The sequence below is a fragment of the Cardiocondyla obscurior genome, linkage group LG05 (genome assembly GCF_019399895.1).
Source record: "Cardiocondyla obscurior isolate alpha-2009 linkage group LG05, Cobs3.1, whole genome shotgun sequence".
NCBI lineage: Eukaryota > Metazoa > Arthropoda > Insecta > Hymenoptera > Formicidae > Cardiocondyla > Cardiocondyla obscurior.
In genome coordinates this window covers 3,190,392-3,213,711 of record NC_091868.1, presented here as the reverse complement: position 1 = coordinate 3,213,711, position 23,320 = coordinate 3,190,392, and the positions used below count along the sequence as shown (strand labels likewise).

General features: G+C 47.1%; 2 protein-coding genes across 4 annotated transcripts in view; one reads left to right on the top strand and one right to left on the bottom strand.

Annotated features, from left to right (window-relative positions):
- The window catches only part of LOC139102640 (uncharacterized), a 132,826-nt gene that overhangs the window by 15,694 nt on the left and 93,812 nt on the right, over positions 1-23,320 (top strand). The window contains exons 5-8 of one of the 3 annotated variants that reach the window (XM_070656709.1): positions 2,440-2,505; positions 2,625-2,668; positions 14,987-15,107; positions 15,212-15,666. The gene's annotated coding sequence lies outside the window, so the exon portion shown is untranslated. Of the gene's footprint in view, positions 1-2,439; positions 2,506-2,624; positions 2,669-14,986; positions 15,667-23,320 lie in introns of all 3 variants that reach the window. The other 2 variants (XM_070656708.1, XM_070656707.1) reach the window with 2 other exon arrangements.
- Positions 1-23,320, bottom strand: part of LOC139102638 (roundabout homolog 2) — a 91,832-nt gene that overhangs the window by 13,092 nt on the left and 55,420 nt on the right. The window contains exons 3-4 of the mRNA XM_070656703.1: positions 4,795-4,948; positions 727-857 (exon numbers count right to left, since the gene is read on the bottom strand). Of these exons, the coding sequence (XP_070512804.1) occupies positions 727-857; positions 4,795-4,948 (285 nt within the window). The remainder of the gene's footprint in view (positions 1-726; positions 858-4,794; positions 4,949-23,320) is intronic.

Here is a 23,320-nt window from a genome sequence, read left to right as displayed (position 1 = left end):
GAAAATCCCGATAGCGCCGGCCCGAGGGGGAGGGTCTGGGGGTATTCCGAATTACGGCCCGCGGCTTTTCATCGGATTTCGAACGGCTCCGTGGTCACAAATTGGACCGCGCGAACGTTATTTATTTAACGCAGTTTAGTTACCGGTGCCGCGATTGGTCGGCTTCAAAGAACAAAGGGCATTTTAAAGATTAATGATAAGAATTAATAAATCAGAGTTAGATTAATAATGTTGTTGTAAATAATAAATGACGCAATCGCGCTCAGAATCGAAACCGTGTTGAACGATATAATTTTATTTTGCTCGCTTTTATAATGCATAATAAAAATAAATTATTATTCGATAAAATGAGAACGATAAAAAAAAAAAAAAAAAAACGATAATTAAAGAAGGGAAGCGCAAACATAAAACCATTGACCGTGTCACACGCAATGCAACAGTTACCAAAATCGAATAATGCCGTCTGCCAAATTAGACATAGACGAGAGTTATCGATGCTTTAACCGTCGAGTTTCTCTTGAATATTTAATCCAAATTTGAGATTTACGGCTACGTGAGACGGAACAGTACTTATCGGACATTCGGGATTAGCGTTAAGTGCGGCGCTAAACCGAGCTAAGCCCGACAGTGTCTACGAATCCGTGCTTGGCCTCTCTTAGCCCTGATCGCGCCGGGAGATGCGGGGGAAAAGCACGTTCTTGCTTTTAAGCCCTTTGTAATACTTACCGTGAACCGTGAGAACCGCTATCGCGGACTCCTTGGTACCAACCATGTTTTCGGCGATGCACTGGTACTTGCCCTGGTCGGCCGGTCTCACGTCGGATATCATTAGGTTGCCCCCGTCCACCAGAGTTATCCTGAAACGGCCGATCAACGATTAATCAAGACGCGCGACGTCTCTCATTCGATAAGAGCGGCGGCGACGAAAATTACGACGATTAATTTCCGCCTGTGAGATCGACGGCCTCTTTAAGGCCGCAAACATCGGGTAGGAGACGGTAATGGTCCCCATACTTGGCGTTATCGCAAAATATATTTATTATCGTAATACATTATTATCATATTACGTTACCCAACTTTCGCAATTTCGGATGACGCGGACGGGAGAAGAACGTTCCCTGCGCGAACTGTCGCGCGAGACAATTTCGAGGGGGGCTCGGGCCCGTGTGTTAATCGTTCGAGGAGACGCAGTTTGTCTTGCCCGGTCCCGGGTCCTCCGCCGCCGCGGCGGGTGAGGAACTTTCAAGAGCGGCGCGTTTTCGTATATAGGTACGTGCTTTCCGCACCCTTCCGTCCGTTCCTTCGTCTTCCCTTCGATATTATTTATGCGAGGGAATAAGGCGCGCGAAGGCGCGAGCACTCAAGACTGCGTACTTGACATTCCCGAGGCGTTCTTCCCCGCGTCGGCGGTCACGAGATTAAACGGCCGTCTCGTTTAAGGGGGGTGCACATGCACAATATCGCGCGTATGGAGAACGGGGTTCGCGACGACGCGTATCGATCGATAGCCCTCGATCGCGCTCTCTCTAATTTATAGTGTCAATTAATTTTCGCGTCGGTGGTGCTCGATTACCTCCCCCGGCCCTCCTGACGCCCCTTTTGACCTGCTCTCTCCTTTCCTCTCCTCTCCTCGCCACGCGACCATTCTTCCATCGCTCTCCGCGTCCCGTTTTACCACGTTCCCTTCGCACCGAGAGGAGGAGAGGAAAAGAGCAGCGGAGGAGAGCAACGCGGTCTCGGCGTTCCGATACGGCCGGATTTAATTCCTATCGGTTGTCCTAATTTATCGCGGCTTCGGGCTTTCCATCGGTAAATCCGGCGCGGGGACGGACGGCGGTGATGGAGGAGAAACAAGGGGGAAACGGAACGAGACGGGGGTTTCCGCGGGCCGCCGCAACGGAGGAGAGTACCCTATTGATCGAGACGAAGGAGAGGAAAATAGCCGTCGAAACGAGCGAGCGAATAAACGAGCGTGTGCGGAGTTTGGTTTCGTTTCGTCCACGTGCGGGGAAAAAAATAGCCTCTATTCTCGCTTTCCGTCGGCCTTTGCACCTCTTACCCTCTTGGATATCCGAAAGGAGCGGAGAAGAAAAAAAAAAAAAAAAAGAAAATCGTATGTCACATGCTCTGGGGTGGCCGGGTCAAAACGTGGTACCGTGTCCCATAGAGAACGGAAATCCATAAAAGAAAGAAAGAAGCATGTGTTAGGGTCTCGGAAAGCGTTAAGCTAACGTGTACAATACGGCGCAAGTAACGGTAAATGGAGGTAATTGCACGAAACAAGAAAACCGAATCGCCCAGCGATATATTTCCCGTAACGCAACAATTCTGTCCTATTATTTCTCTAATTAAAAAATCGGTGTTACGAATAAATTAGCTGATTAATCGATTCTAGTGTTACCGTTTATTAAATTATATATATATATTTTTTTGTTACAGATCGACGCAGCTGAGAGGAGGAACAGGCTCGGGAAGGGCATCCTGCATCAGCGAAGCAACTCTTAGGTAAATATAAATTTTTTTAATAAAATCTTTAATTAAAAAAAAAAATTTACTTTTTTTTTTAACTTTATCAATTGTTATACCAGCATCTCTACATTAATCTTTTGCATTTTATGTTACAGCCAACGCCAGAATTCTACAACTCCGCTGAAGCTCATGCAGATTGGTAAGTAGCCTAATTTTTTTTCTTTTTGCACTTTGTAATTAAAGTCTCTCAGAAAATAGCGCGCGCGTGGCGCATGGATTCTTCTAGTCCTACTAGTGTAAATAAAAATCGTGGGAAAGATAATCAATTAACAATTTATTAAGTACAATAAATTATACACCGCCTTTTACTCCGTTCGCGCGCTGTAACATCTCAGATAAATTTCTCCTTAATTCCCAGCCGTGCGTTTTTTTTTTTCATCGCGCATTGGAGAACTTTGGTAATAAGAATCCCTTTTTTCTTATCTCCGGCGGAGTTTCACCGATCGGAAGGGAGGTCGCGAGAGGGTTTGCTAACATCCCTCCCGAGCAGGGGAGAAAGAGCGAGATAGAGGGCGGGTCGCGGCGCGAAAAAAACTAAGAGGCGTTCAGCGCCCCATGAAAGTTTGATCGAGTCGATCCACGGGGATTCGGGGGAGAAAAAAAAAATCGCCCGTTCCGAGATACGAATGGCAGACGGAGAAGCGCGGAAGTGTGCTGGGTCGTTACAACGAGGTGGCTCGCGCAAGCGTACGCTTAAAAGCTTGATTCTGGAGGAAGAGAGAACGACGGAAAGAGAAAGGAGAAAGAGCCAGAAAGGGAGAGGTGAAATTCGTACCCTGCCGAATTTATGCGTCGGCTCCTGCATCGGGTTGAGTTGCGAGTCTCCCGAGCCTGTTTCTCGTTCGGTTACACGCTTTCGGATATAACGCGATCATTGAGACGATGTTATTTGCGAGTAAATACGGGGCATACATCTCGCAATACTGCGCTTTATTACACACGTCGGATATCATTGCATGATTTATTATTAAACCGATAAGCCTCAGCGGGAAATTTTATTGACACATCACGCAATGGATTTACTTCCGATTGATGAAAATATCAGCGATGGAGTTAAATACAGCAATATTCAATGCGTCATTGAGCGCCGCGAATAGGAACGGATGATGTTTAAATCCGAGCCGATAAATGGCGACGCAGCAATTTAATCTCGCTTCTCTTTTTTAATTTTAATTATAAAAAATGCATAGCTTATGGCAGAAATATTACAAAAAGTTTAGCTATTACAGACTTTAATGATTAAAAAAAAAAAAAAGGAAAAAAGAAGGAAAAGGGATATTTAAATATGCAAATGACCGTCAAATTGTGTGTCAAGATGAATCTTCGTAAGAGTTTTACGCCCAGCCCGAAACTTCGCAGGCGCGAGATAACCATCCGTATATTCGCGTTAGCGGCAGCGTTTGATACGATTTTTTTTGTTCCGCCGACGTCCCTTTTACCCTTGCGCGTCGCTGTTAGAATTAAGTTAATCCAGAGTTCCATCCCTCGCCCTCCCCCTGTTCTCCCTTGCCGCTCTCTCTCTTTCTCTCTCGTCTATAAAAGTAGATTTCCCGGCCGTAATCCCGCGAGCATAAAAGTTGCTCTTACTGCCGCGACATTATTGCGTATGGAGACACACAGGGCAAAATTCCCGTATAGACAGACGCTTTCTCGTATGTACGTTGCAATTTAATCGGGAATAGGCAGGCGGGTTTGAAGCGGACGCAACGGCGGATGCGCTCGCGCTTTTAAAGGGCCACGCAAATTGCAAACGCGATATATTTATTATTGTTTTATCATTCGTTCGAGGTCCAGGTGACAAGATCGAATTAATCGTCACGCAGCCGAGTAATGAAGAGCGCGTCAAAATAACTCGGTGCTTATTTTCGGGTGGATTAAATTTAGCGTTATTTACTTGCTTATATTTATTACAGCGGCTGCATACCGTTTCACGCGGTTTATTTAGTAATATCGTATCAGTCTGTTGCGTCTGGTCGCAGACTAGCACTACAATTGAACAAAGGTAGGGTAGGAAAAAGTAAAGGAAGAGATCGCGGCTTAAAGTCATTTTCACGCGGCAGCTGCGGCACTCCGCCGTATCCTTACGGCGATGGGTCGCCGAAAAAGAAGGCTGAGGGGCCCCGACGGCAAAATAGTCGACCTCGCATTTAATCATTACGCTTTTTCGCCTCGCGTCGGGCGTGCAATTTCGTTGCGTTTTCGGCCGTCGCGGTGTGTCAAGCGAAATTCAAAGGGACAGGGCCGCGGGTCACAAAGAAAGCTCACCGTTTTGTCGCTTCGAGGTCTATTATGTGACCGTTCCTCTTCCAATGGAGGGTCGGCTCCGGATGGCCGCGAGGCGGTCCGCACTCCAGTAAAGCCGTCTCCCCGGCGGCGACCCTCGTGTTCTGTGGCTCTGCGCGAAACTCATCCCGTAGCACTGCAACAGACAACAACCCATCACCATGATGCACCGTTGCATTACAAAAGACACCACGTTGCTAGTCGCCTGTCTGAGTGGACAATACTTGCCCGCTCGCGCTAGATGCGCCACAACCGGAGAATGACAGGGCAACAGGAAACGTTTGTACTTTTCGTTTCTCTTTTTTCTTTCTTTTTTTTCTTTTCTTTTTTTTTTCAAACAGAAGTGGGACAGTCTTACCTTGATATTTTTTTCACCCCTTTATTATTTAAGTCATTTTATTGAATCATTTTGATATCGACTTACTCGCTAAGAGCGCCATAACTACGTTCGGTTTGAAGCGCTCTAAAGTTTTAACAAGCTTTCACAAAAGTCATCCGATTTTTCGCTCGTGTACCGCGAGTACGGAACTAGGACAAACTAAAATGAATTTCAAATACCCGCGATGGGTCCGGGAACCGACTAAAAAAAAATTAAAAAAAAAAAAAAAAAAGAAGAAGGGGGAACATATTCTTGGTTGACCACAATGTCCCGTCATTCTGGCCGGATTTCATGTGTGAATAATTCTTTGCTGAAACCGCAGGACTGTAATATTTTTAATTCAGTTTTATTCGATAACGTTTTCGCGCGTTTTAGAGAGAACTCCATTTTCAATAAGGACTTTCAAGACTTCAATTTCTCTAAAATTACTTGGACAGTATTCAAATAAGAAAACTCAAACATCAGCTATTTCAAATGGAAAATATTTTCAGAATACCCATGCGTCTTTAGAAATTTGTGTATGAAAAGAACTAGATGCTCTATATTCAGTCTTTGTAAGAATGCGAAAAGAGAGATAGCGAGAGCTGTGAACGGTTATACATGCACATATAAACGTGAAAATATTTAGAGGTTGACATCATTCCTCTTTTAAGAGGAGAATTCTAAATCGCGGGTTTTCCCCGAATAGATTAAGCCTTATATTTGAATTGTAAACCAAAAATTACAAAACTGCGCGATATAAGGAAACGGAGATGCATGGCATTGGATGCATTACCGGGTTAAGCGTGGAATGACTACGGAATGAGACTGCGAGAAACAGCACGAAGCCCGCCGCGTGCCAGGCTGGAAGCAACGAATTGAAATTTGAGACAAACGGAGGGAAAGAGGGAAAGAGATAGTGAAAACGAGGGGAGGGAAAGAGAGAGAGAGAGAAAGAGACAGAGCTCTCGACAGAAGAAAGGTCGCTTTCATAGACGGCAAGGACGGTTTGAAAAACGTGGGTCGCTATCTCGGGTCCCGAGACCCTAACGATTCCGACGGTGAATCAAATGTAACGCAATTTCTCAGAAAACGAGGGGTAGGGGGAAGAAAGAGAAAGACAGAGAGATAAAGGGCTTCCTCGACGCAGTCGCCCGGGTCCAGCTTTCAACCCCTTTCGCCGTGTCGCAGTAGCACTCTGTAAACTTTCCCCGGGAGTGACGTGCGCGGGAGGGTCGGGGGCTCACCCTCCTCTCTTATTCCTTTGCTCTTCCAATCCTCCGCGGTCGCTGTGTACCTTATACGGTATATACCGAATTTACGTGAATCCCATAGGCTACGCGCGCGCACGCGGCAACGTGAAAAATGAGGATTGCGCCCCCGTGGGCCAGGTATACGTCACGTAAATAGGTACACGGTGCATACGGAATCAGGATCAGAATCGGGATCAGGCGCGCTCTTTATAGCCTGGGGTTTCCGGATTATTCGAGACTCCTACTGTCTCAATCTAAAAGGATATAAGGTAGCCGTGCGGATAAATGCGAGCGCGAAATAGAAGCGTAAAACGGTTTTCTTAAATCAATTATAGCAATTGGCGAGATACCAAATTTATTTATTGATAAGAGAATTATTTAATCGCCAGTTCGACGATCGCTGAGTAATTAACGTTCTTGTTAAATGAAAATTGCTTTATGTTAACTGTCTCGTATATTTATCTTGTTTCTGCTACACTTTGCCCATTAGTTTTTTATTAAATTTCGTGAAATAAAAAAAGAGAGGCGAAAATATTAATAATAGATCGTAATTCTTGACAATATCTTTTTAAATCTTCAATGCGGCGTCTGGATTATTAATATGACATGTGTAGATTAAGATCTTAATGCTGGAACTGCTCTCATTAGTGCCGTCAGCGCTTTATTTTTTTCCGCGACAGCGCATTTTACGGCGGTCATCGCCGGTCCGCCGGACGGCTCGCGGTGAAGAAAATCTCAATCTCGCGTCGCGAATCTCGTTTACATTTACATAGAGCGGGACTCGAATCGATAATGTGACACGGTCGAGCGGTGCGCGCGCGAATGTCGCGACATTACACGGGCGTTACGGAGTCGCGGGCTAAAATTAGACCGCGTGGCGGCAAAATTATCTGGTCGTCGGTGTACTACGTGTATACGCGCTTGAATTTACATAGGAATAGCGCGGCGTAAGGAGCGCTTTATTTATGCCGCGAACGCGCAAACCGCGCGCGTTGTGTCACGCGATCCCGTTCAACGGAGACGCGCCCGTGATACCGCTTCGCGTGTCGCTTCTGGTCCTGCGGGACGAGCGGTATGGCCACGGCCAGGGCGTGCGGCCACGGGAATTAACTCGCGTCGGTTCGGAGCGCGATTTACTGATCGCGCCGAAAGGCTTCCCTCTGCGAGAGCGAGCCGCGTCTCCCTACGCGAGCGATCGATATCATCGCAGCACTCCCGGGCATCCCGACGCCGAATCCCCGAGTGTGTTTTCTGTGCCAACGACCGCGCATAATCGATACTTCACAGTTCGAGCCGCAGAGACGAAAAAAAAAAAAAAAAAGAAAAAAAAGGGGGAAAAAAAGAGAAATCATTTTATCGGTCGCGTCGGAAGCGCCGTTCCTACAATCGGCATGAACACCGCGACCATATATCCCGGCGTCGCGGATCGTTAGCCGCCGTAAACCACACACGCACGCCGTACGTCTCGTACACGCACGGGGCTCACGCACATCGCCACTTCCCTTCCGTGTAATGCCGTTAATTTGGTATTGTAGGCGATCGTGGCTAATGGTTTCCAGCCGGGAGCCGAGTATCGACCAAATTTCGATGACGCCGTATTATCATCGTGCTGAATGCGCTTTAATGAAGCGTGCATCCAGTCGAATAACGAATGTCTAACGATCCGGTCCAATTACGCGACAAGAAATCGTAGAGCGTCGCACGAGCGCGTCACTTTCTCTAGAATGTTTAGACGAGGCGAAACTTCGCCAGGGGGGAATTTGCTGGTCAAGAAGAAACGTTTCGCAAAACAAAGGGGGCGAAACAGCCAAACTTTGGCACTATTAGCGACGACGAGATACGGGGTGTTTCACACGGTGTACACGAGCTCTCTATGGGAAATCAACGATCCTCTCTCGGGATTCTACTTGGTTTAAACTTGCAAAATTTGATTTTTAACACAAATATTAGAACACGAATGTCTACTCGAGTCGTAAACGTATTCTTGAACGTCACTTTATTCTTTTATGCAATGTAAATGTTTAAAAATTGAGAAGAATATATGGAAGATTAATTTTTTTCGGTCAAGCAAATATTAAGTATTTTCGGCACCTCAGTAAATTAATAAATTACGTGTTAAAAATAAAGCGTCAAATTAAAAAATTTAATTAATAATTTTTCTACAGATTAATATTTTATAACATTTTATTAAAACATCCTTCTACGAGCCATTTCGAAGAGCAGCTTCCCTCTCACGCGATCACCGAGGTCCAATTAGCTCGAGATACGCGTCTCCGTTTGCGGTATCGGCGATCGCACTCATCAACGTCCGTCACGTCGCTTTCGGTCCCTCGTTCGCAGGATAATTCCAGTCGGGCAATTACTTAGTCGGCCATTCGTCGACGTTACGTTAAGCGTTCGAACGGACGTCATCGTCCGACTCTCTCTCTCTTCCTTTCCTTCCAACTCTCACGCTCATCCTCTCTCTAATTGAGCCTGAATGGCGGGCTCGAGATATCGCGCTAATAGCACCTAAAGCTCCTTGCTTTTCGTTAAAGTCTTTCGAGCACGATGATTCTTGCCCGCGGGCAAGAGGCCGTTTCCGCGTGTTTTTCTCCCTTCTTTCTCTCTCTGTCTTTTTCCCCCCCGCTGTCTTTCTCTCTCCTTGTCTCTTTCGCAAGCAAACGCCGGGCGGAAGTTAAAGACGCTAGTTGCCGGCAGTTGGCGGCGAGTGAGTCGCTCCAGCGAAATCTAATCCAAGTTTATACGTGCTTCCAGTCCAATTAGGTACAAGTAGGCACCGGAGCGCGAGGCAACGGCGGTGGCGGCAGCGGCGGCTGCTGCGTCGTCTTGGGACGCGATCCACGTTTCCGTAATAACGACGTTTACGCGACGGGGAGGATGGGGGCAGAGGAAAACTGCGCGCGTGTACGCGAGTAAAGCGCGATGGGTTATCCCCGGCGGGTACGAGTATTCGGTGCTTTAAAGCTCGTAAAGCTCGACAGTAACCGGTCCGCTCTTATTTCGTCCAACTTGAGAACCTCGTCCGACTTTTCGTCGATTCTTACCCCCCTCCCCCACCCCTTGTTGCCCTTTAATCTTCGGCCGCGAGACGATATTACGCTCGCTACATAGTATGTCGCATCAGCTGGGCGTAACGAGGCTCATCGTTTCTCGGTGAAAAGTTATCAACAGCCCTAACGACGAATCTGCTGGAACTGCGGCGGTATACTTTCAACGTAAAACCTCTCGGCGAGTCTTTCTCCCGAAGCACGTTGTTAATGCACCAACACTTTATGCTCGAGTCGTTTTCCAACAAATTTTTAACAAAAGATTGTGCCTCGAAGTGTCTGGCAAACTTTCCTTAAATTAAAATCTGTCTAAAATAAAAAAAAAAAAAAAGAAAAGAAAAAAGTAGAAAAAAGAAAAGAGAAGAAGGAGGAGGAGAAGAAGGAATACTTGACTTTTATCGTTTATACACATTTCTGTAATTTTAATGACGAGGTATAATGCTTTTTATTAAAACGTTAATACGTAATTGACGTTTTATTCGCCATTTCGCCAAATATGTAAAGTACCTGAGTGATCTTTTCTGGAAAAAAATGCTTAATAAATGAGGCTCACAAAGCCTTTATGCAGTACATCTTAAAGTCGATTTTTCAAAAAACGATATCCCGGAGAAAACGAGCCGCCCCATCGTCTGTTACTCTCTACCGCCTCAACCTGTCGTTTTATTATCTCTCTCTCTCTCTCTCGCTCCTCCTCCCCGGCGCGCCCCGTCGTTTCTTAACTACTCATCCAAAGGGATAAGCGGTCGAGCCTTATCCACCGCGGTAATGAGACAGCGGGCGGTACTTGGAAGCCCTTGCAACGAAAGGGAAAGAGGCAAGAGAGGGCGAATAGTGGGCGCGTAGGCAAACGACCTCCAATTAACAGATGTTGGATTTGGAGCGAAAGAATTGAAGGGTCCTTCCTGCACCCCCGTTGTTCTACGTGTACCATAGGCCAACTAATGAGAATGCCATGCACTCTTTTTTTTGCGAGCGAGCGAGCGAACGTCCACGCACGTGCTCCTGACATACAGGGTGCGAGCGAAATCCGCGGCCCGCGCACCGCGCCTAGAGATCGAGGGGGGGGGTTTTGCGAGCACTAAAGGGAGCGAAAGAAAACGTCACGCGCTTATCTCGCGCTTAATGCCGGGATTATCGTCACGCTCGAACGCCCCGCTAAGCGCAATTCTTAGCCGGTAATACCTCGTGTTATGCATTCACGGCGCAAATCTCAGGTGCGATATGGGTGACGAAGAGGAACGTTTAATTCGTATTAATAAATAATCTTAATAACACGCAACGACGTCTGGGGTAATAATAGAATATCGATCGGTATAACGTACGCCGAAAGGCAGATATGGCATTTGCTGCGACGAGCGGCTGGCGTACGTGATTTCCTCCTCTCTCGGCCGCGGAGTACGAGAGAGGAGTCCTCGGTGACCGATGCTTCATGGAACATCTACGCCCGCGCTTTGTATGAGATTCGACGCACCCCACGCCAAGATTACGTACGCTAACCGTCGTCGCAGGACCACGAACGCCATTCCTGACTGACGGTAAATATACCTGTTACGTAGCGATAAACTATTACTATCGCTTTCTCTCTCTATCTTTCTCGGGAAGTTTAACGCTACTCGCAACGATCGATGTATACCGACACGACAAGCGGCAACTTCGAGAGGAGGTATTTGCGGAGTCATGTTTACGTAAACTTCTCCCGTTCTTCCTTTTTTTATTCCCTTTTTTTTTTATTTTCTTCTTCGTTGGTTTCGTGCTACTGCCTTCTTGCGAAGTTCTGTCGCGCGAGCTGCGGTACGTTTTACTTGCACCTTGTATACATAACTACAACGATGACGAGGAGGACATGAACGGGAGTAGCTATACGTCCGGGCATGTACGAGCGTAACCATCTGCGCGCGACAAGAGGGTTAGGGGGAGGAAGACACGGCGCGCAGCAACCCTCATCGGTGTGGACCGAGAACCATCTAGGAACGCGTGTAGTCCCTTGCTCGCGAGAATGTACGGCACTTGACCAGCTTGAAGGAACGAGAGGGAGAATCGTAGAAGAGAAAGACGCGGAGAGGCACAAAGAGAGGAGGAGGAGGAGGAGAGAGAGAAAGGGGAGCAGAATATTGCTCGAACGCCGCGTAGCAAATGACGGGAATGTAACGACGAGAGAATAAAGCGTTCATCGGGATAACGGAGGATTCCAAGCGTTCCGGTACACCCCACGGCCTCCGCCAGACCTATCAATCTTTTCCTTTCATCGACGGATCACATACGAGCAGCTAAAGATTGCCCTTGCGTGCGCGTTTATTTCTTTCGGCGTTCTATTACTTTTTCGATTATCTCGCTCTCTTTATTATTTGGTCGGGCCCTTACAGCTCCCGACGGTAATTCTTTATACATAGTAGGCCAGATAAGAAACGTTCGTAAACGCAGGCCGGAGATGGTTAAATAAACCGTTTTCTCGTGGCGCACTGCTACCGTTGTAAAAAATGAAAGACGCTAATTCTAAGTAAGAGAGCCCTTTACCGTAGAATTACGCACAACTTTTAATTCCGAACGGGCGTGTGTGCACGCCCCGCGCAAATCAACGTCAACACATCACACGCCCACCGCGATGAAAGGGTTAATCGCTCACGTCGTAACATTTTGGCCCGCTTAGAGATGTATGTTTAGGACCGTGGCGTGCCGCTGATACAACAGCGGGGTCCGCTCGCTTATTCCGCATCGATCGTGAATATCGTGTTCGTTTATTTCCACGGGCGCGATAAAGAATCGCGGGGGCTGTATTTTCACGCAACTCGCGCTCGCAATGCCCGGTGATATGCAGCGTATCGCGTTATTCAACCGAGCAAGAACGAACGAACTTTCGAGTCTGACTCTTAACCCTTTCCGGTTCAGCGGTTTCAATTTACGTCACCTACATTGTATCTTCTATACCGGAACCGACGTGGCGTTTAACTACGGAATTCGCGGGAGAAAGAGGGAGAGAAAGAAAGAGAGATAGATCGTTTCGAATAACCAACTTTCGTGTACATGAAACGTTCATTCGCACACAGAAAAGATAAGAGAGAAAGATACATTTGCGCGGTCTGAAATAGAGTAGAAAAAATATTTGCGCACACTTTGAAAATCGATCTGCTGGAGATCAAATCCGCCAATTAGCGAGTAAAACGGTCCTCGCTTGCAGCCGGGGCTTGCGCAACGTTTGTTTAAAATCATTAGTGGTCTTCCTACCGAGCGAAGCTCCAGGCTTGCACGAAACCCATCGTTAGTGGTTAGGGAAGGATCGGCGACTAACGGATCGCACCGACTACGCTGTATTCGAGTCCAATCCCCGGTCTTTATTTAACCGAAGTATCTGCTCGCGGGATTTGGTCCCCGGCGAACGGGGTTAATTGAAAAATCCGCTCGCACGTGTTCGACGCGTTATAAGTGTGAGATATTACCGTTTCTCGTTTCCTTGGCTCCGTAGTCCGCGTTAAATCCCCCTCCGAGCCCATCTCATTTGATTCGCGTGAGCAGCGCATACGAATCCCGAGAACTCGCCGATAAATCGCGGCGAATCAAGGCACGGATGATAAAGCGCAGGTAAAATTTTTCAAGTTACCTTAAGCTAGAGTTCGCGTAAGGGAATAAAGAGAGAGAGAGAGAGAAAGATAGCTCTTTTAATAATTCGCCGACCGGCGTATTTCGGTGCAAGAATTTGTATCATAAAACGCGTCTTTTCTCTTACGGTTATTACGACGGAACGCGGTTATAAATAAAATCAGCCGGTGGACGAGCCGGCCGGGAGTTGAAAAATTTTCCCGGGATGACCAAAGCGACTCGCGAGAGATGGGATCGCACACGCCGGCTATTTCTTACGCGAATCATCGTCGTTGCCATGCGTCGCGGAAAAAGCCTCCTTTCCGGACTGTATGCACACACTCCGCGCCGTCTCGTAAATCTCTTCCACCGCGACTTCCACCGCCGTGTGCGCGAAGAATAGCCCGCATTGAATGCTCGCATAAAACGATATTTATCGGCGTCGCGTTCGACGATGCTCGTCGCGACAATCGAGCAACTCATATTTGTTCGCCGCGTGTTAAAGCACCAGGAAAGATGTAGGTACTCGGGGCTCGTGTTTTATCCATTAGACGCCATCGCGCCTAGTGGATCGTGAAAATATTCAGAATCGTATAACGCAGAATGCGACCGGCTCTTGTGGCCGAATCGAGATTTGATAAAACAAAATTTAATCGACATTTTCATCCTCGTCTCGCCGTTCTATAAATAAAGAAAATAACGTGGCAATCAAACTGCGTTATCTTTTTCTCCCGGAAAAAATAATTAAAGAGCTGTCTACGAGCTAAGTAGAATTTGGTCGGTAAAGTTAATCTTATAATACGATCGGGTTTCTTGAAATCATAAAATAAATATAATTTATTACAATTATTTTTCGACCTCGCGCTTAACGAAGTAACAAACTTTATCAACACCGCGTTAAACTTCAGGATAAAGCTTGTTTCACGGAATAATCTGGACGACTCGGGAGAAATAATTTGTCGCCGGCTGACGTACGCGGGATATTAAACAGATGTTTACACGACGTTATAAATTGTAGGTCGTAAATTTACTAATCCCAATCACGGTCCCATAATCCATCTAAGCGGGTCATAACCAACAGTCGTACATTATCACCCGCGTAACTCTACGTAAAGAATGAAACGTTGCAACGTACTTGGCAAATAGCTCTATACACATATTAATATTTTTTCTAGTAAGAATATTTACGCGTATAGAAGATTTTTAACGAGCGTATCTCAGTTTATCTTGGCGGTAATTATTTTCGGAGTTATTATTTGCTCGCTGTTACCTTTAAACTCGGGTGCTTCACGCCAAGCGAGAGTCAACGTCGGCGATTTTGAGGTTCAATTTAATTTTAATATTTAATTAATAGTCCAGGCAAAGACAGTCTTCGCGATTTTCGAGATCGAGAACGATCTAGTAGAAGTACCGTCTTTGTCTGGACATGCTAATTAAATATTACAATTAAATCGAACGAGAATAACGAATAGATAGGAATAGATAGGCGCGGGAGGAGGTGGGGTGAGGCGGGAGGGACAGAGAAAGAGCGAGCGCGAGCCTACGTGCCGTGTGCTAGGTATATTCCCCCACCACTCCCACTCTCGCTTTGTCCTTCTCTAGCGGTCGGGCGAGATACACGTACTCACTACGCGCTATACGGCAGCCACGTGTCTCCGTACCGGAAGTAATATTCATTTGCGTATTGCGTCCAACAAAAATCGCTCGGTACGAGAACTATCGTCTCCTCTGCATTCTCTGTGTGAGGAGAGCATGTGTGATAACCCGGTGTGAGGAGAGCACGTGTGATTCTCCGTGTGAGGAGAGCACGTGCTATTACGTCTCTTTTCCTTATAGTAAGTAATATCCTTACGCGTTTATCTTACCGAAGTAATTTTTTTCCAGAAGTGTAGCGTAGACTCGCGCAGTTTAAACTAATTATCTGGGTTTTTTGTTCGCAGGGACCAGTGCGAGGACGGAGTTTGGACGGTCTGGGAGGAAGCACTCTGACGGGAGGCCTGATGTTCTGAGAGGAGGAGGAGACCCAGGAAGGGTATCCTGCCCCGGCGGAGCAACCCATGGGTATATATCAATTTTTTTCTTTGAATTTTTAATAACGTTTCTTAATTTGTTCATTTAATTAAATTTGATATCTACTAAATAATTGTTTTATTTTTTTGTTTCAGGTCAAGAGAAACTCCGCTGCGTCGCATCGCTCAGTGCCGCAAATCGATTCGAAATTATATACGAACTGCAGCCGGTTCGTCGGTCGTTCGGGGCTGCCGATAGTTACCGGGCGTTTTTTTACGATTCTTTTTAATCCGGGAGTGTCGAAAAAATTGTTAAGTAATTTTCGCGATTGTAACTTCACCCGGTCGCGTTCGCGAGTTACTTGTGCGCGGAAGGATGGCTCGTCACGTCCCATCTGAGTGGAGGAGCAGGCCCGGGACGGGCGTCCTGCATCGGCGGAGCAACTCTTAGGTGAATATATATTCTTTAAAATAAAATATTAAATAAAAACTTTTACCTTTTTTTTTTAATTAATTTTGTGAACCAATTTACATGTCTACAATAATATATTTTATTTTATGTTTCAGCCAACGCCAGAATTCTACAACTCCGCTGAAGCTCATGCAGATCGGTGAGTCGCCTAATTTTTTTCTTTTTCGTACTTTCGTAATTGGGGTCTTTCAGAAAATAGCGTGTGCGTAGCGCATGGTTTCTTTAAGTTGAAACTTTAAGTAAGAGAGATCTTTAAATTCGCTCGAACAATCTTGCCTTTCTTAAAATATATTCCCTGTACTAATATCGAGGAAAACGAACGTATCGTATTAATGCATTTAGGGAACAATTTAATTAAATTGATACGCTTCCGGAATATACTTCCGACGATGAGCGGCGAGGATAGGTAATCTACGCGTACCGCTATATCTACGTACAAGCGTTCATCGCGCGATTCTGCCGCCGCGAAAAAAAAAAAAAATTAAATCGCGGCTTCCCCGACGCGAGGGCACCCACCACATTCCATCCGTGCTTCAAGTACGTGCATACGAGGCCGCGAACGCGGCTCGAACCGCTTTATATACGCGCGGCTACCGAGAGAAAGAAAAAACGCGAGAGTGAGGAAGACGGGAGAACACGCGGCACAGTCGTTCTCGAGCTAAGAGCGCGTACCATATTCGATATAATTAAAGTGCATAAATAAGCACAATGGTACAAGGAGAGACTCCGCGATGCGGCGCGGCGCGGCGCGGCCTACCTATTCGCCGCCGGAGAGGTAGGCGAGCAAGAAAGGTAAGAGAGTATTCAATGCAAATGCCCGCGGAGAGTTTCTTCTCGGCCGGCACGACCGCGTGCTGCGCCGATCTCGCTCTTCCCCTTTCCCTCCCCCAGGCTTCCCTCTTTCTTCTACCGGCCGCAGCATCCGCGGCTACCACGCGTTGCATACATACGTACGTGGAGGGCCGTATACGGACCGCGCGATACGCTCGATCGAGAAAGAGGGCCCCGTGGGCGAGCGCCTACCTGCACGCGCGTTATAAGCCACTCTCCACCGGAAGGCTATCGAATCTGGATTTATCTTCCTCCTCGATTTATACCTCCGCGCGCATTACTCCGTCGCGCGCGCATGCATGCACGTCCGATTCGCCGGTCATTATCTGCACCGTGCCGCGCGTTTCGCCGCGGGCCGCCGCGCCGCGCCGGCGGTTTTGCATTTCCAACGTGTCGGTCGGAATACGCGAGCATGCCGCAGTCCGACGCCGCCGCTCTCCCGTCTCGCGGGGGATTTCAGGATATGCACCAGAATGGATGTAACGGTCGGCTGGTCCACCGGGGCCCGCCTCTCTCGACGTGTTGGATATGACATGCTATGCAGTCCGTTACGGAGTAGAGAAAGATATATTTCGTGATCTTTTCGGTGACTCGCCTTTGGGCATGACCTACACACACACGCGCGCGCGCTCACGTACTGCATACGAATACACACACCGCGGAATCTATCAAATATTTTTTCTCAAAATTCCATAGAGTTTCATAAACCCTCGTAAAAACATGACAGATTTCATAATATTTGTAGGAAGTATATCGAGCGCGGAATTCAATCAATATAAAATTTGATGTTGGTATTTTTAATCATATGTTAAAATACACGTTTGTATAAACAAAAATGTCGAGATTACGCTTTCGAGCTGCCTTATTTTTACAACGGGGGCTGGAAGATTGATTCGATTTACTTTGATATACTTGTGCAATATAAAACAGGCTGCGTTTAAACGATACTTTAGCATGTTCTCGAGATAATTAGCATTTCCACCGCTATCAACCTTTTCCAGCGACGAGCGTTATCTCGACAGAAAGATCTTTAAAAAAAAATTCTCCTACGTTTTAATTAATTTCCCTCTTTCTCCCAAGGGTTGAAATGCCTAATGGCACGGTGGAAAATATCCGGTCTGATTTCCAAAGTGTTGTGTATTCTTAATGGCCGTCGTAAAGTTAAAAAGTCTAGGACGGTCTAGCACGCTAGAGCGCCGGAGGGTTACGTGTACGCTTAAATGGAGACATTTTTTAACGTTCGTGGACCGTTGTCGACCTGGCCCTTTATAAGTCGTCTGCGTTACGACCAACCAGCCGCGTTAACACAGGGATTAAAATCGGCGCGACGAGCGAGTAGTAAATTTGGTTGGGCAACAACGTGATTAAGTTGTAGATAAAAGCCGTCTCATGTGTGCAGGCCGCTCGCGATTATCGCGAGATACGTGAAAAATTATTTTCCCAGACGCTCGGGGAAAAATGCGTTTCCCGGTGCCGTGCCGACGCCGCCGACGCCGCCGCCGCCGCCGCGACCGACGGGAAATTGTATCGCGGATGTTGTTTTGTTTCGGGGATTCGCAATGCTCGGCTTTTTACACAGTTCACCGTATTTGCGCGGTAGCCGGAACGCGATGCTTTCCGACAGAGAGTAGCTGAATTGTCAACACCCCCGATACCGTTTGCCCAAGCCGCCCGAATGTTTTCGATCGGGATTTGCAACCCGGTATAATGCCGGCGAATAATACAATTTCCGATATGCTACCAATGCGGCGGGAGATAGATATGCCTCGGAGCATATTTTCGAGGATTTATTTGCAAGGCGCAAATTTAAATTCATTGAAATTACATTCGAATGGCCCCCGCGCGCGCGCGTCTTAGAGCACGACCCGCTGCCTCCGCGGATTCAACTGAATAACTGGGATCGTCGCGAAAATACCCTTTGCGATATATAAACAATATGACGGAACGTTCGAAAGATTAAATCTCCAGCTATCGACGAGAAAGCACGTCTGACGATTCTCCCGTTCTTACCGAAACGAGACGTGGATATACGGAACGTCTTTCCTCGGGATTACGGAAAAGTCGCTCCTCTCGGAGCCGGGGAATTTTGGACGGCGTATAAGTTATACGTAAGGGGCTTTCGCTGGAGGACGCGATATCGAGCGAACGCGAAAAGTGTGCAATTATAGCCGACCCATTTTCCCCGGGGACAATATAACACGCGCGCGGGCTGGAATCCAGCCAAATCCCGACGAGAGCGGAGTTTCTATTCCTACTACGGTCGTCGCTCTGTTAAAGTCGGCTTAAGTTGAGCAAGGTCGCGAGTGCGCAAATTTATTGTCGTCCGGGACAGCGTCTCGGCCGCGTCGCGTCGCGCCGCGCCGCGCCGGGAATGCGGTTCCGTAAAAGTGCGTACGTACGTCTATTCCGTCGCGGACAGAAGTCTTCTTCCCCGTGGTATTCGAGGGTAAAACGCGTTGACCCGTGCATGTATAGAGACAGAGGGAAGCTACGAGCCGCGAATGCTGCGCTCAACTGAATATTACGAAGTAGAGACCCCGAGAAAGAGAGATTATTTTTCAACGATCCTCGATCTTCAAAAGGATAACACTCGCGCGCTTAACACGCTCTTTTTGCACTCGCATTACTCTCGTTATTTCGAGATGCCCGCAAATAAAAATTCCCAAGGGTTAACGAGCTCATCCCGTGTTTACTCGGAAAATTGCGGCTGAAAAACTTGCGAAAGGGTTTCTAATTATTATTCTTCGGTAAATTCTTTTCCCGCAATGTTTAGACTTCTTAATAGGTTCCGCCCTTCGTAGACTCTTCGTTTCCGAGGTGTTGGCTGGTAAAAAAAAAAAAGTAGTGGATGAGAGTTGAAGTATTTTGCTCAAACGCGAATCGAAAGGCGATATTTTCTATTGTATATGCGGTACAGCAGGTTCACCGCGCTTCCTTTTATCTTGGAATACCGCGGTTCTTGTGGCTAGTAATAAAACGCTTTGTGCGTGGCTTCGCGTTATCTCGCTCTCGTATTTGTGCCGTTATTATCGCGCCGTGATAAAACGTGATGAAGCGGGACGCGTCTGACATACGTTAATAATGTCAGTTTGAATCACTGGGCAACTACGAGTTATTCGTACATTACGCTCGTCGGTCCATGTTTAAAATGCAATTTTTCAAAGACGCCGTTAGTAGGTCACGGCTTGTTTGTGCAAAACTTAGCAAATCCGATTGAAAATTCATTTATCTAATAGGATCTCCGAGTCAACTCCAATAAAAACCTTTGTTATTTAAGGACAATTGCGTAATCATTTATTTCTTTAAAAAAAAAAATAAAATAAAATAAAATAAATATATTAAATCTAAACGGGAGGAAACAACAGTACCGTCAGTTTCTCGGCGAGAACGGGAAGAAAAGCTTTTTCTAGATATAATCAAAAGAGTAACGTCGCGTACGACAATACTTGAAACTGCACAACTCAATTCACGTCGCTCGCTTTGTCGCACGATGCAACAAACTCGGAACAATTCCCCGTGTGCTGCCGCAAAGATTTCCCGACGATTCCGCCGCGTTAAAACTCCTCTCCAAGTTAGCAAAAAGCGATCCGAGCGAGCGCGCTCGAGGGGTTAATCGATCGCGCTTTTCACACCCGGGAGATGATACGCGCGCGGCTGTGCCAGTCCAAGTGGGAGAGAAGTCAAGTGTGCGGATAGTTGCGCGCTTGTTTGACGATAATGAAAACTTTCTCTCGTCTGTGGCGGCTGGGCTGCTGGCTGGGATTTAGAAATAGCCCTGCCGGCCGCTCTCGACCGGCCTGGACGAGTGGACTTTTCATCAGCGTGACGCGCGATTGTCCCCGTCCGGTCATTTATTTAATCTTCCCGAGTAATCGAGCCGTGCGAGTATTGTTTCATTGGAATGTATACCCGCGGCTCGATGAAACGCGCTATCGTCGGAGCGAATATAATGCCGCGCCCATTACTTAACGCAATTTGGCCGCGAGATAACGCAGACGCGAGATCGACGAGGTCACCGCGTAACGACACCTTGTTATCGCCGCGTAATTATTCCTGCCACTGATCATCGCGCCCGCTGCCCGCCACCCGCGACTTGTACTCGCTTCTCTTGCTGTCGCGCCGTTCGGTTAGGTTAGATTAAGTTACGTTTATTTAACCAAATCCCATTTCATCAACGAAAAGCTCGAGCGCGGAAGATTTCTCTCCGGCAGTTAAACAACGTAGATAGAATTTTTTTTTTTTCTCTTTTCTAAAAACAGGAAACTCGTTCGGGACAGTTTATTTTCATATATCTTATAGTCCTGCGAAAATATTCGCGTAGAATGAAATAGGTCGAGTTAGTTTTGCCGGGGCTGTTTTTAAATCCGTCGAATCCGCTCTGGGGCACGCGGTTAAAAAACACCGCCGCCTGTCGCCTTTCGTTCCGGGGCTGCTCTAACGGGGCGTATCCGAAGTTCATGAAAATCGGCGGGAGACGGACGTGCGTTTCCTCGTTGGCCCCGTCGTGCCGACGGCGACGTCGCGGCAAAATTCGTGGCGCGAACATAAACACGCGGCGATCCGCGTCTCGGCTCATCGTAAAGGGCCCGCCGCCGCGGAAGATGGGGGCAGATGCCGGGGTTCGTTTACGTTTCGGTATCCTGTCGACGGAAATAGAGCCACCACGAGAGCCCGCTACAGCTTCTCTCTCTCTAAAATTTTTTTTTCTTCCCATTCTCTTTTTATTTTCGTTTGCGCACCTCGATTCGAGGCGTCGTTTTCTCCCTTCGAAAAGTTCTCTTCCCGACCGCACAATTCTTTTTACGAGTAGAGACTAAACAGTTGTACGAGACTAATGCATCGGGACGTCCCGGCCCCGATAAAGGACGACCCGCCGGGGGATCAGCGCGGGCGAGACCAAGAAGAAACGTTGACGAGGACAAAAAATAGATGCACTCGGTCGTTCCGTGTCGCGCGGCCCGTCGTCGTTCGTAATAAAACGTCGCATTTGCCCGAGACGCGCTACGGAATTTTCGTCGCCGGCTTCGCCGAAAAGTATGCACGTATGTATGCATACCGGGCGTACCATAGTCGCGCGCGGCAATATTCGCGAGGGAAATATACGAAATGGCCTCTCCAGGAAAATAGCGAGCTTTCATTCCCGAACAAGTTTGGCGGCGCAAATTTCTACTCAACGTCTCATGTCGTATCGTCGTCGCGGATTCACCCTCCCCCCCCCCAAAAAAAAAACAAAAAAACTAATGTTTCGATAGTCCAGCGGGGCATACGATTGATGTACGATGTCCCACATCGTATCGATATAAAAATCATACGTTATTTTATATCTGCACTCGCGCGTCGCGATGTGCTTTTATGTACCGACATAAAATTGTGCATCACTATGTCGACGTAAAATGGAACACCCGGACATTTTGATATCGATGTAAAAAAATCAAACATTTTAAAATAAACAAACAGAAAAAAAGATTTTACACAATAGTAACAATTTCGTATGCGCCGCGCGTGTGTAAAAATGAAAATTATAAAAATTTGAGACAAAAATCAGATAAAGAGAAAGACAGTAAAATTGATAAAAAATTCAAAATTGAAAATGATTCATGACTAAAAGCAAGATAAAAAAAGAACTAGAAGGTGGAGATGAAATATGATATTGTGCCTCGCGGGGCTTCAAATAACCATAAAAATACCAAAACCAATGTTTTTAAATCCCAGTCTATGATATCTAGCAGGCCCGGCATATCTCTTTCCAGAAAAAAAAATAAAAAAAAAAAGAAAGGGGAAAAAAGGGTTTAATTTACAACAAAAGCAAATTAAAATGGATGCATGTACCTACATCTCGATACAAATTAACAAACTTTACATATCGTATGAGAATAAATTAGGAAGAAAAACCGTTTTTTTCGCGGAAACGCGGATCAATCGTAGCACGTACAAAATCATGTAGAAAATCTATTTCACGGTTCTGAGAGCAAAAATGGCAATCGCCGAGTGCCAGTGATCGTCGCCGGACGCGACGCGAGTTCTCTCCTGTCCTCTCGCTAGCTTTTTGGTAAACGGTGCGACAACGGTCTCTCGCTCTCGCGCTCGCCCATACGAGTGAGGCGAGTGAACGCGTTCTGCCTCGGCCACCGATCCGGTATGCCCACGGATTTGGTATAAATAGCAGCACGACGTGCTCGCGCACGGCTCTCATCCGCCCTGGACCCCGCGTCCTCCACCTCGACGCCGGCTAATAGACAACGATAGCCCTTCTTCCGAGAGACAGCTGTGGCGCTCCCTCTCGCTCTCGGACGCGGCTCAAGAGAGCTCGCGCATACAAGAGAGAATATCCAAGGAAAGTGCATTTCTCCGCGCCGTGTGATCTCGACGTACATACGACGACGACGACGACGACGACGAGAGCGTCTTTCTAATTTTATGTGGAGAGCGCCGAGAGAGCGTGAACAGCTGTCTCGCGATCAAGCTGTCGTCCAGCACTTTATCTCCGAGCTGCTTTACGCGAAACTCACACCCTCCCCCCTCGCCTCACGCGGCCGAGACCTTAATTCGCGCCAAATCGTCTCGTTGGTGCCCTCGGGGTGATTGAATTTCTGATTTTGCCGGCGGCTTGTTTGCTCGCCGAGGCTCGGTTCGATCCGCGAGAAGAAACAGTCTGTCCATTCCGCAGAATATAAATTATGTCCTGGTAAAAATGGAGAATACTTGAAACTATTGACAAATCGGTTTAGCTTCTGCCGGCGTGAACATACATTACTATAAACCGCTTACTATACTGTTAAGGATTAAGCAAGTGTGTTGCTGTTGCATCGCGTATAAAGCGAAATCTGGATTTAATGTTCCCTGGGCTTAATGAAATCGTATGTAGTAAATATCCCCGGCGATTCCAGCTAAAATTCTATTTAAAGGACGCGCTATTTCCGCACCGGCCGGTTTAGTAAATCTCCATTTGACGAGGACTCGGT